The sequence below is a fragment of the Hipposideros armiger genome, unplaced genomic scaffold (assembly GCF_001890085.2).
Source record: "Hipposideros armiger isolate ML-2016 unplaced genomic scaffold, ASM189008v1 scaffold_159, whole genome shotgun sequence".
In the NCBI taxonomy this organism is placed as follows: Eukaryota; Metazoa; Chordata; class Mammalia; order Chiroptera; family Hipposideridae; genus Hipposideros; species Hipposideros armiger.
The window spans coordinates 1351413-1363747 of NW_017731509.1; the positions used below are offsets into that span (position 1 = coordinate 1351413).

A 12335-nucleotide genomic window follows, 5' to 3' on the forward strand; every position below is an offset into this window, starting at 1 on the left:
ACAACACCCCACCCTCGCTGGGCTATGCAGTGAACAATGGGTGGGGATGGTTGACAGGGGAGCGCGTGGAAACGCTAGAACAGGCCCCTTGCTGTATAGAGCAGGTGCGAGCTGTCCTGAACCGCACTATGGGGAGGACCCTGAAAGAGTTTATGTGGCAACATAATGAGGGCGGAACACCCAAGGTTTTGGTGAGATGGAAGGTGATATGTGGGCACAAACCCCACAGATATTCTCCCAGCTGGGTCCTTATAGGTTTGCGGCCCCTATGGGTGGCCATACCTCTCAGCCCAGTGGCCAGGCCAGTGTACATGGGGTCGCCTATATATTGCAGGGAGAGTTTTGGACATGTTCCCACAGCGGCCACAGAACGAGGATGCATTGTACCATAGGTGACATTGCCACAAACGGGCAACATGGTTGTTTTACCCACTGGCCCTTTTCCTCCCCAGGTCTGGGACTACTGATGTGGAGCTACAGGTGGAGGCCCTGGCTGAGTGCACAGCCTGGGACCTGAATGCTACTAGGACAGCAATGTCCTTGCTAATGGATGAAACTTCCCAGATGCGGAAGATCGTACTTGGCCCTTGATCTTGTAACGGCAGCACAGGGAGGTACGTGTGCTCTCTTGCACACAGAGTGCTGCGTCTACATACCTGACCACCTGGAGCAAGCGCAGAGTGCCTTCAGGGAGATGGACACACAAGTCCAGGCCATCCATGCACTGACTGAGGACCCCTTGTCCTCCTGGTGGTCTCACCTGAGCTCTACCTGGCTCTGGGTGGTAACCGTTGCAGCTGTGGTGGCCAGCACCCTTCTTGTTTTGTGCTGTGCCCTATATTGTTGCTGTGGTCTTTGGGTCCAGGGTATGGCCCTTAGAGAAAAGATGCGGCCCCAAACCCTGTAGGGGTGAAGTGTGGGGCCCAGGTGCTCGGGCCTTTCAGTTAGGAAATGTTTACGGGCTTTGGAGACCGGCCTGCCCCTCCCCCTTGGGTAGGACAGAGTGGAGGAAGCTACTTGCTGATGTACATTTCCTGTTATCCTGTTCTGTTAATTGCTTGTAAGTTTCTTCCTGTGCATGTGTGCTGGCACCATGCACCTGTTGTTTCTATGAGGGTATAAAACCTGGCTTCGGATTAATAAAGAGCTGTTGCTGCGTTTATGGCACACAGTCTGCCTCGTGCCGTCTTTCAGCTGGGCATCTCACCACTGAGCCGGTCCCTGATTGACACCTTCAGACCCGACAGTCACCAAGTCCTTAGTAAGATTAAGTGGAAATTAACATATCTGTAGTCTTGTTATGTATCATTATATCATATCTGTAGATTTGCTGTGTATCATTAACAAGGATTAAGTTATCTGCACAGTAAATATGTAAATCTCATCCAACAATGTTGTTTCAGTCATTCTAAAACAATCCTTTTGTTATCTTCATAAAAGGCAGAGCAAAAGAACCCTGCCAGGCGTTTTCATAGAGGAATCTCCAGGCTACCTGATGACCACATCTAATCAGGTCACTCCGGTGCTTCAACCTCCACAAAGTCCCACACTGCTCTGAGACTAAAATACAAAACCACTAACTTGGCCTACAAGCAGAGGCAATATTTACAGCAGCTAACAACAAATACATCACCTCCTGCCTATCAAAGTGGACACTGGTCATAAATCATCCGTTTACACAACCCCGTAGCTACCAGCTAAGTATCACTACTACCTACAGGGTCCAACGTAACCTAGCCCCTGCCTACCCCTCCGCCATACACCACCTTTCTCCCATGCTGCTCCTTTTTCTGTTGGTTTCTGCCTGAAGACTTTCACACACTCTTTCCTCTGCCCAGAATGCTCTGAGCCCCACCCCTTCCTACACCAGCCTTTCTACTCAGTTTTCAAATCTCTGCAGACTCAGCTCATTTGCAGGGTAGCCTTTCCATGACTACCACCATCTACCACCCCAGTTAAATCAGATCTCCCTATACCAGTCTTACTTGACAGCCGATACATCCCCTTCATTGTAAGTAGAGCAATTAGTTCAATAATTCCTTGTGTAATCACTTGACCTCACTATATTTTAGAGCAGGGGCCGTACCTATATTATTTACTCTACTCTTAGCATGTTGCCTGGTTCGCAGGAGGAATTCTGTAATAATAGCCATTACTTACTGAGGGTTTCCTATGTACCAGGCACTGTTTTAAGCACTTCACTGAGCCAGCTCCTCTAATCCTTGCAACAGCCCCATGAACTGGGTACAGTTATTTAAGATGAGGACACAGGCAGAGTCGGCCAAGCAGTAACCCAAACTCTCAAAGCCAGTGAGTGACAGGGTAGGAATCGATCCCAGGCCGTTGGGCTCTGGAGCCCATGCTTTTCAGAAGCCTATTATAGTGCCTTTATGATGCCTGTTGAATGATTTAATTTAATTTATGAATGCCTGTTTAATGATTGAATGAAGCGTATTCAAGCCTAGTGGGCAGAACCAACTAAACTGCACCCCTAAGAGAATACAGCCATAAAACATCTGCTGTGCTCATGGTGTACCCATCAGATGAGAGATACAGAGATACAGGAATAGGTGTAGGTATAGGTAAAGATAAAGATAATAGTTAAAGAGATAGCCTATAAAAATAATACAGCTGGCCAATGGCTTTCAAGGACTTTGCAACTTCATTCCACTTTTGCTCCCCACCAAAATCCCCAGGGAAATATTACACTGCCAAACCACCATGTCCTCTAGTGGCCCCCTCACACTGTCAGAACACCCCCTGCCCCAAATATCTGAACACCTTTGGCATTTCTGAACATTCCTTATGACAGTAACACAAAAGTAATAGCAGAGATGATCTTCCAACAAATACACGCCAGATGAACGCTCCCCAGACAGACCCAAGCTCTGCCCCATGCAAAGAAGAAGAGCCTTTACCTTGAAATAAAAATGCTTTGCTGGCATTATGCAGTCCAGATACCTGCGTGACGCCAAGGGTAGTGTTCACGAGGTCAAGCTCGGTGATAATATCGATCTGAAGGTCAGGGTCCATCCCAGAGCCCAGCGCTGAAAAGGAACAAAGAGGTGTCTTGGCTTAAAATGCAGGCTGCTGGCAGCAATATGGAACAGAAATTAAAGAGGTCAGGACTGGCAGGGAACAAGGGAGCCAGTGATAAGTGTCTGGAGACACTCTCCAGAAAAAGAGGGCAACTCTGCTCCATGACCCCACTGGCATTAGAGTTTCTTTGTCCCTTTTCCCACCCCCTCTCCCCATTCATTGCAGATTGATAATCCCTTATCCAAAATCCTCAGGGTCTAATATATTTCAGATTCAAAGTGTATCATATGTTAGAAAAATAATATGGCCTATATAGTACATTTCATGTAACACCCTCAGCGAAGTCTGAATCACTACCCCACAATCAAATAACATATTTCTGGAACAAAAAGTATGGTGTCTTCCTCTAATTGGCTAAATAAATAGCCTCCTATCAGTTCAGGTCAAGTTTTGCCACCAAAGGAGTTCAGCTCAGGGCAGGTTTTGTTGTCAGGTGAGTTTATCAAGAAACTGTGGGTTTCTGAGCTTTTTCAGATGTGGGGCCTGGAGCTGCAGGATTATGACCCTGAACTACCTGCTTCAGACACTGGTGTATTAGCAAAATCTGACATCACCGTCACCAGTAGACACCTCCACAGCGCGCTCCCTATTAACCAGGCCCAGTCACCTGTGATAAAGTGGAAAGCAATGGAGACGGATCCTGACCCCGTTGGAGAAGGGTGGCGGAGGGACAGGGCAGGTCTCATGTTAAGTGTGCACGCCACAATTAAATAAAAATGAAATTAAAAAAGGAAAAAAAGAGAGAGAATCCCTGGAATGACGGATATATGACGGATATACCCCTCCAAAGGGTTCCTAATGGGAAGTTAACCACCCTGACTACTCTTGTTGGAGAACCTTTAACACAGAAAACACGGCTCTTAGTCCCCTGCCGCCTCGTCTGAGAAAGGCAAATCTCTAAGGCTGTCTCTCCCCTGGGGGTGGGGGCAGTTCTGCAAATGATACACACATGGCTACAAAGTGACTTCCAATTATATACATTAATAAGACTAGAGCTCACACTATGTTTAAGCCATTCATAAAGGCTGTGTCTATCTACACTTAGCATTTCAAAAGTGCAATTCTGCTTGCACAGTTGGGAATGTTTTAATCAGCAACAGATGTCAACTTTTGTCTAATGGTAATGCAGTCGCGGAGGCAAGATTTGGAGAGTTTGCTCCCAATTTGTCCCAGAGAGGCTGAGTGAATGTTCATCAGGACATCATGAGCTATTACAATCTCATCTGTCCTCTCACCTCACCCCTGACCCCACAGATTTAGGGAGGAAACCTACCCTCTCCTTACTCCTCCTATGAGGAAACTGCTGCAGCAACCTAGGCTTCTTTCAACAGAAGGTTGGCTAGGCAAGGCTCTTTGGAGCTGAAACCTGTCATTGCCAAGGCAGACCAAGGGTTAAATTAAAGGCACGGTGCATATAACTGCCTTCTCAGTTTGTGTCAGGCTTCCCCTCGTCCTCTGAACTGAAGGTTTAAGTTTCCCCCTTGCAGATGCAGCAGTTATAAACTACTTTATCCAAAGACAACACCTCCTTCCATTCATTCTGCATTCATTCATTCACGCATTCAGTACATTTTCAACAGGTATTACCAAGTGCTTACTATATATAGCACACACACTGCTAGGTACTGGACAATATTGAGCATGCATTCCTGGGGCGGGGAGTGAGGAGAGGGGAAAAACACACAAATAAGAGAACTTGAGATGGCAATAAATGCTACACAGAAAATAAAACAGAGTAATGAAATAGAAAGCAATTTGCATGAGGGCTTTAGAAAGGATGGTCAAGGACCGTACTTCTGAGCCGAAACCTGGAGAAACTTTCCAGGTTTAGAGAACAGCAAGCGCAAAACCAGGAACAAACTTGGAGTATTCAAGGAACAGAGAAAAGGCTAGTGTCGCCAAGCAGAGTTGGCCAGGGGGAAAAGTGGTAGAAAATGAGGCCAAAGAGTAGGCCCTGCCTTGTGAGTCACAGCCCTGAGATTGGGTATGGTTCTAATTGTAACTGGATCTCACCGGAGGATTTAAGGGGTGTGTTTAAGGGGAGGAGTGGGATATGATCTGATTTACATTATGATCTCACTTAAGGTTTCATCCTACCTGCCTGATACTGCTCATCCCTCACACAGACTTGGTTCACAAAGACTGACTGAGTACTACTCTGTGCAAAGAAGCACTGAGCCAGATGGCCATATGTCCACACGAGGCACAGCACATGAGCCTCTCGTTGAGACTGGTGACGTTTTTCTCCAAGTCAGCTCAGATCCCAACAGTTCTGTGATCACCTTAAATAGTTAGGAAAGGAACTAATATTTCAGTTGGATCTATAGTGTTCTACACCTATATGGCAGCAATTAAATCAAGAACGATCTCAGAGGACCTCCAAACTGGTCTTTCCCTAGACAGAAATTTGGAGAGTGGTCTGGGGAAGGCGCCCTTAGCTGTACACAAGAGGAAGGGAACGTGTCTGTAGCCATAGTGCCTCAGGCCCAGTTAATTCACTGATGAGTGGATGCACAATCATTGCTTTGGGTTCAATGACCTTAGAGATATATGCATATCTGGGGATACCGCGAGAGGACAGAATGGTATTTGGGCCAAAGAAACTTTCTAAAAGGCCTGTGATTGACTGAATTATTGGCTTCAGATATTTACCCCTCCCATATCCACACACTTTGCTGTGTGGTTTTGCAGTTCCTTCCACTAGAGTGAGAGTAAACCTCCCCATCCTTTGGCTTTGAGCCTGGCTATGTAACTTGTTGGGGTCATTGAGATGTTAGTGATGTTATTACACAAGCAGAGGCGTGAATTTTTTTTGCACCTCTGCATCATGAAGAGAAGAGCATGCCCCCTGCTGATCCACTGGTCCAAAGAGACTGAGACAGGTGGAGCAGACAGCCTACCTGAGTTTGGATCCATGCCCAGCCAAACCTGGCCTGGATAAGCCAACACCCAACCAACCTACAAACACATATACCAAAATAAATGTTGCTTTAGCCACTGAGTTTGGGGTGGCTTATTATGCAATATTATGGTGGCTGTAGTTGTCCAATGCAGGGACTAAGGACCCACTATGACGGTCATCCTTAAGATGCCTGAATCTCCCAGACCAGGAGCCCTGCAACTGGACAAGGCACCCAAACAGGTTCTGTAGATCTGACAGCACTCCCCCAGTGGGGCTCCTGGATCCCATCTCCAATTGAGAACATAGCACCTTCAATCCAGGAAGTGTTGTGGAAACAACACTAAACTAAGCCAGTTTCATTCTTTTTTTTTTTTTTAAGATTTTATTGGGGAATTGGGGGATGGGAACAGCGCTGGGGAATCGGGGAAGGGGAACAGACAAGTTGCTGTCCTTTTGTTCTTCAGTCTAGTTGAGGAGGACGTTGCTTCACTGACCCATGTTGGTATTATCATTGCGCTCTTCCCAGGTGAGGCAGATTGGTAGAAGGCCTCTGGACGGCCGCGCATGGCGGCTCTTGGCAGCTCACGCTGGCTGCCGGCAGCTCACGCTGGCTGCCAGCCACACATGGTAGCTTATGGCAGCCCACTGCAGCAGGGGCTGCAGCCTACGCCATCGGCGACTCACAGCAGCCCAGCTCCAGGTCGAGCTGTTGTTCACCATCTTAGCTGCAGAGGGCGCAGCATCACTGGCCCGAACGTGGGATCCGAACTGGGGCCCTGCTGCTCAGAGCTGGCGTCCCAAGCCAGCTCTTAACCAATACACCACTCTGCCGGCCCGCCAGTTTCATTCTTATCTCATCCCACTAACTGATTTTTCAACACCATTTGGAAAAATCACTTCAATTCTCTGAGCCTCATTTCCCTCATCTGGAAAATGGACGTGATAATACCTGCCTCCAAGCCTCATGAGGTTTCAGTGATAACTACATGAAAACTCCTAGCACATACCTGGCGCCCATCTGGGGATTGCTGCATCTGTCTTTCATAAGACCAGCTCTCCAGACCATTCCAGCGCCCTGGTCCTCAATTTTGCTGGGATCATACAAAAGGTAGAGATGGCCCCTTTCCTCCCAATCCCTCTACTTGCCCAACTGACCTAGACGGGCTCTCACTCTGGATTTGCTTTGTGAAATCTATGTATTAAATCTGTACTCCCTTCTCCCCCTACAACCCACTAACGAAGGGGCTTCCCTGGTTTTAAGATAACTGTGTTGCTCTTATTATGAAAACATCCCATAAAAACAGAACAAGAGAAATCAGTGGGCTTCCAAATACAGTTTTCTTCTCTCCCTTTAATTGGTCCCCTTCAGGATGAAAATGCCTCCTGCCAAAAAGCAGGATGTGTAAAAGATAGCGCTTTGCACACTGCCTAAGGAATCAGAAAGTCTATTAATAAGATAGCATTTACATGGCCTCTCCTGAACCTTACATAGCATGAGAGTGTTGGTTCCATTAAAAATAACTTTTTTTTTCATTTTAACGTTTCTGCTTCTTATCCAAGCATGGAGCTCCTGCCCTTTCCAAGGAAACCCTATTAAAGTTTTCTACTTTGGCCGTAACTGCTCTAAAAATGGCTGAGGCTAGGAATTGGAATTAAGCAGGATAAAAGGCTTGTGGGGAAGAAATAGTTTTTAAAACCTGGAAGGCAGCGTGTCAGGGCTGCAGAGTCACTTGAGGCCTGGCTCTGGACTTCAGAACCTCCACTTAATCGCCCAGGACACCTGCTGCTGCTGCCACTTCTGGCTGCTCCTCAGTCCTGCTCAGAGAGTACTCAGGGCAACAGGCCTAAGCTCCCAAGCAAATCCTCGTGGGTCTGGCTCACTTCAAATCTAATCTGGCTCATGGTCCATGATGACAGCTGTTTTCCCCTGGTCCATTGAGAGGAATATGATACTGGAGAGATGCTCAAAGACCTCATTTAACAGCAGGATTTCATAACCACTTGATCAGATTTGGGCCCCTTGGCTCCTACAGAGGTTCTTAATACCCCAAAAGCAATATCCTTGAAGAATATTCTCTAGGCCTGTTCCAGCCAACCAATATTTCACATGATCACTGGAGGCTGGGGCCTCTGTTCATAGTTCTATCCAGTTCATAGTTAATGAGTAGCATACAATGTCCTTCAAAAAGGAAATCTCTCCTTTCCAGCAGGTGGCAGCCAAAGGCATTCACTTGGCTCCTGGGTATACCTCTGCCCGCTGCCCTGGTGACCAAAAGAAACTGGAAAGCCATGGGGGAGTAATCACTAAGTTTTATATTATTCACACTTCCGAGCCATTGGAGAAAAGTCATGGACATGACATGTTATTACCGCGATCATTTTAGCCTTCTAAATTTTCATTACTAGTGAAGTACCTGGAAATCCCAGAATTATTTTTCCCCCATAAATAACAAGAATTGGAGAACGGCATCTCCTATCTGGACTCCACTTTACTCTCTAAAACAAGTTCTCTGAACAATGGGCAATTTAAGCAGCTTCCTGCAACACCTATCATTAGATCTTTTTATGTGTAACTGCTACTGCACTGCAGTGCCGCTTTAATTAAAATGTGTCTGATATCATCTATGCATTTCCATTAAAAAGCAGTGATATCTGAGCAGCTCCCTAAGTGTACTACATGTTTATTTCATCTTGGACTTTTAACAGCCCAGGCAACAATTGTCCCACTTGACAAATAAACTTTCCAAGCAACTGTTTGAATCCTGATAAACTAATCATGAGCCAGCCTCTGCTATACCTAAGAGGATAGATGTGTGATGCACAAATTATGGTTCCTGGGCAGAATCAAAGAGGCTTCCCCCAGAAAGCTGTTCATCATACCCCCTCAAACTACAAGAAATTGTAAGTGAAAGAATTAAGATATAACCCCCCTCCTCTCTCTAATTCTTCCGATAATTTTTGAAGAAGAAATATGTGGCCTCTGGTATCCAGGTAGTGTCAAGTGGCATAGAAAATCCAGGCTCGCTAGGCGACTGCCACAAGCAAGGAGGCAGGCTCTTCCCTAGTCCCCTGACTTTGTACAAGCTGTGCCCTCTGCCTGGGATGCTTTCCCCACTTTGTCCACCTGAAAACTCCCTATAAAACCTTCAAGACAACTCTCAGTTGTCACCTCCTGACCACCAACCACCTCTCCCCAGAACTCATTCCTACCATTCTTCAACTGTATTTCCTCAATACAGACTGCTGACACTCCCACCTCTTTCCCTGCTCTCTCCCATCAAGCTGTAGGAGGGTGAAAACGCTTTCCAGGGTGGGGAGAGGATGAAGAGGGTAAAGGGGGTCAAATATATGGTGATGGAAGGAGAACTGACTCTGGGCGGTGAGCACACAATGTGATATATAGATGATGCACTATAGAATTGCATGCCTGAAAGTTACATAATGTCATTAACCAATGTTACCCCGATAAATTTAATTGTAAAAAAAGCTTTCCAGCTTCTATCTAGATACTCAGCTAAACTGCTAAGTTCCTGGAAGTCAAGGACCAAGTAATGTCTTCTTTGCAAAAGTAATTCTAGCCCCCCAGCAAGACACTCAACTGTTTGTCGAATTAATGAATAAACACATGGATAAATCTTCACTACAACAGAATTTTTACAAGAGTGAAAGGGGCTTGAGATGGGGAAGGGGAAAGACCAAGTTCTTAAAGAACAAGCAGTGCCCCTGGAGACACTGTCCATTCCTAGGTGGAGACCCTTACTGCCGACTTTTCAAAGGAGTAATGAGAACAGCGTTAGGTAGTGATGTGCACTTGAGGAAGCGAAATGACCCATGGGCCGCCCCTTCCCCCACCTAACTTTTCTCTCTTGGGTTCCTCTGCAAGATGCCCACCAGCAGCTGATTCTCCGCGCGCGCAGGGATGGGAGTCCTCGCTCTGCACTAGCCGTGCTTGTCCAAATCTTCCAGGGCGCGTTTCTTCCAGTTTGTTCTTGGTTTTAAAAAACTAACACATCCGATGGGCCTTAACTCAAGAGGCAACTATTCTAGGCTGGATGGAGCCTTGGCGTCTCTGAAGCGTGGGAACCGCGGATGGAGACAGGGAAAAGATTCCTTTTGTCCCTGAAGAAATCCACACCTGACGCTCTTCCATTAAGCAAAAGGAAACCTGCTGCCCGCTCAGTCCTGGGAAAATGGAAAGGGCCAGCAGAAAATTCCTAGACGCCCAACTCTAGTGTCCTCAGGCGGGCTCTCTACCAAAGAGGGGGGCGCCTGGGGCGCAAGCCAAGGGAACTTTTGCCCTCTCCGGATAAACTTGCTGTCTAGCCTGAGAAGGAAGTATGCCCCTGGGAGAAGGGAAATAAGAGAGGTAAAAGAGGGGGGGGAAATGAAAGGAGAGAGACTGACGACACACCGATTCTAGGATGCAAAGTCGGTAGCGCATACCGAGGCTGGCTGGGGTAAGAATAAAAACTCGCCACACTCCCCCGACCTTTCATCAGAGAGCCCTATTTTTGCCAATTTCCTACTCCACCCCACCCCACCCTACCCTTCGCCTTCCCACATCTACTGCCAGCCCCTAGGAGAAGGCTGCTGAGAGCCGGTCTCTGAACCCCAGGGGACATGGGGGCTGGGAGCGAGTGGAAGGAAGGAGGTACACTTAAAGAGTCCTCACAACTCTGTGTCTGGAGGCAGAACGAAGTGGGGACTTCAGAAAATTAATCTAATTATCCTTCCTCAACACACACACACAACCGCCAGTCTGCAATCACAGCAAGGGAAAATTGGTGTGGAGCTGGAGAACGTCTCCCCAGATTGCCTCCACCATTCTCCCGAATAACTGTTCTCTAGCTAGCCTAGCCCTTGGAGGTATGGGGGCGACCGGGAGAAAATACTCCTGGAGTTCCCCTAAGGAGAGTCAGGAAGGGACCAGAGAAGATAGCGGAATCCCGGGATTAGCCCGCAGCCCTGAGCCCGCGCTGCGCCGCGCCCTCCCGGCCCCCGCAGTGCCCGCCAGCCGGAAGCGCTCCCTCTGCGGGTACGACTCTCGCAGCTGCCCGTTCCCGGCCCGGCCGGGCGCAGGGAGAGCGGTTTCCAGCGCACCTTTCAAGTTCTGGGGTGTGGGGCTCGTGCGCTCGCCCTGCGGTGGGTTTCGACCCGGATGCCCTGTTCCCAGCAGCAGGAGGGTGCGCTCGCTCGGCCGCGCCCCTCACTCCTGCGTCCGCGAGGCCGCGTCCCCCTGGAATGGGGCACTGCTGGGGGGCATTGTCCAGCCTGAGTCCCACTTCTCATCCTTTCACTTGGAACAGGGCAGAAAGATCCGAGGGACCCATCCACGCCGCACCGCCCTCCCCTGGGCCAGCGCGGAGCTGGGCTCCAGGTCTCCCGATGCCTGTACGGGAGCTGGGCACAGCGGCCAGGCTCCCCTCTTTCCCTGGATCCCTCCGACCGCCCCAGCGGTGCTTACCTGTCCTGGCGGTGCACACACAGAAGCACACGACTAAAAACACATCCATCGGCATTGCTCCCGAGGGTCCCCGCCAAACGGGGCGCGCGGAAGATAGGAAACAAATGCGCCTGGATCTCGAGACGCGTCGGGCTCAGAGCCGCCAAACTTGCTAGCGGGCGGCGGGGGAGGTGGCTCGGCAGCGCCGGGTGCTGCTCTGGGGGATCGCGCCCAGGAAGGCGGCCCCGGCCGCCCCGCCCCCAGCCCGCCCCCCACCGCGGACGGCGATGGCGTGGGGCTCCGGCCCCGGCCCCCGCTGCGGCTGTGCTCGCCTTGGAGCTGGGGCGGAGCGCGGGGTTCGGCCACTCCGGCAGGTTGCGCTCCGCGCTGGGATCGGGCTCTCCTTCGCCCGCGGAGCTGGAGGCGCGGCAGCCACTATTAGCCGGAGCACCGAAGCTTGAGTCCTGGGACCGGTGGCCAAAAGGGAGGAGCTGGAGACGCAAGGCACCCCCTCAGCTTCACCGGCTCCAGCCCCGCCGAGCTGGCCTTGCCACTGTGGCCGTCTCTGTCTCAGCGCCGCGGTGGGGGCTGCCGAAGTTGCCACAGTTCATCCTGGCCCAGACGAAGAACCGCGGAGCCCTTGCGGGTGGTCTTTTTTTTTTTCGCGTGGGAACCCTGAGGTGGCGCCACAGAGCGTGCCCAGCCCCTCCCCGGAAAACAATTAGTAGGGATTTGCTCAGGCAACCGGGTGGGCAGTGGCGCGTAGGTAGGGACCTGCGGAGGATGGATGATGGCTGAGTCCTGGCTCACCACCTGTACCTTCTGTGGGCTTTCTCCGGTGGGCCTTCTGACTGGGTACACGTTTGTGGGTGCAGGGAGAGGGCGCTGAGG

At 49.6% G+C, this 12335-nt stretch overlaps 1 protein-coding gene across 2 annotated transcripts in view; it reads right to left on the reverse strand.

Moving 5' to 3' along the window:
- Nucleotides 1-12145, reverse strand: part of NELL1 (neural EGFL like 1) — an 835074-nt gene extending 822929 nt beyond the window's left edge. For both annotated transcript variants that reach the window (XM_019651350.1, XM_019651349.1), the window contains exons 1-2: nt 11466-12145; nt 2919-3047 (exon numbers count right to left, since the gene is read on the reverse strand). In XM_019651350.1, coding sequence (XP_019506895.1) covers nt 2919-3047; nt 11466-11520 — 184 coding nt within the window. In that variant the 5' untranslated portion in view covers nt 11521-12145. The remainder of the gene's footprint in view (nt 1-2918; nt 3048-11465) is intronic.
- Nucleotides 12146-12335: the final 190 nt, after the last annotated feature.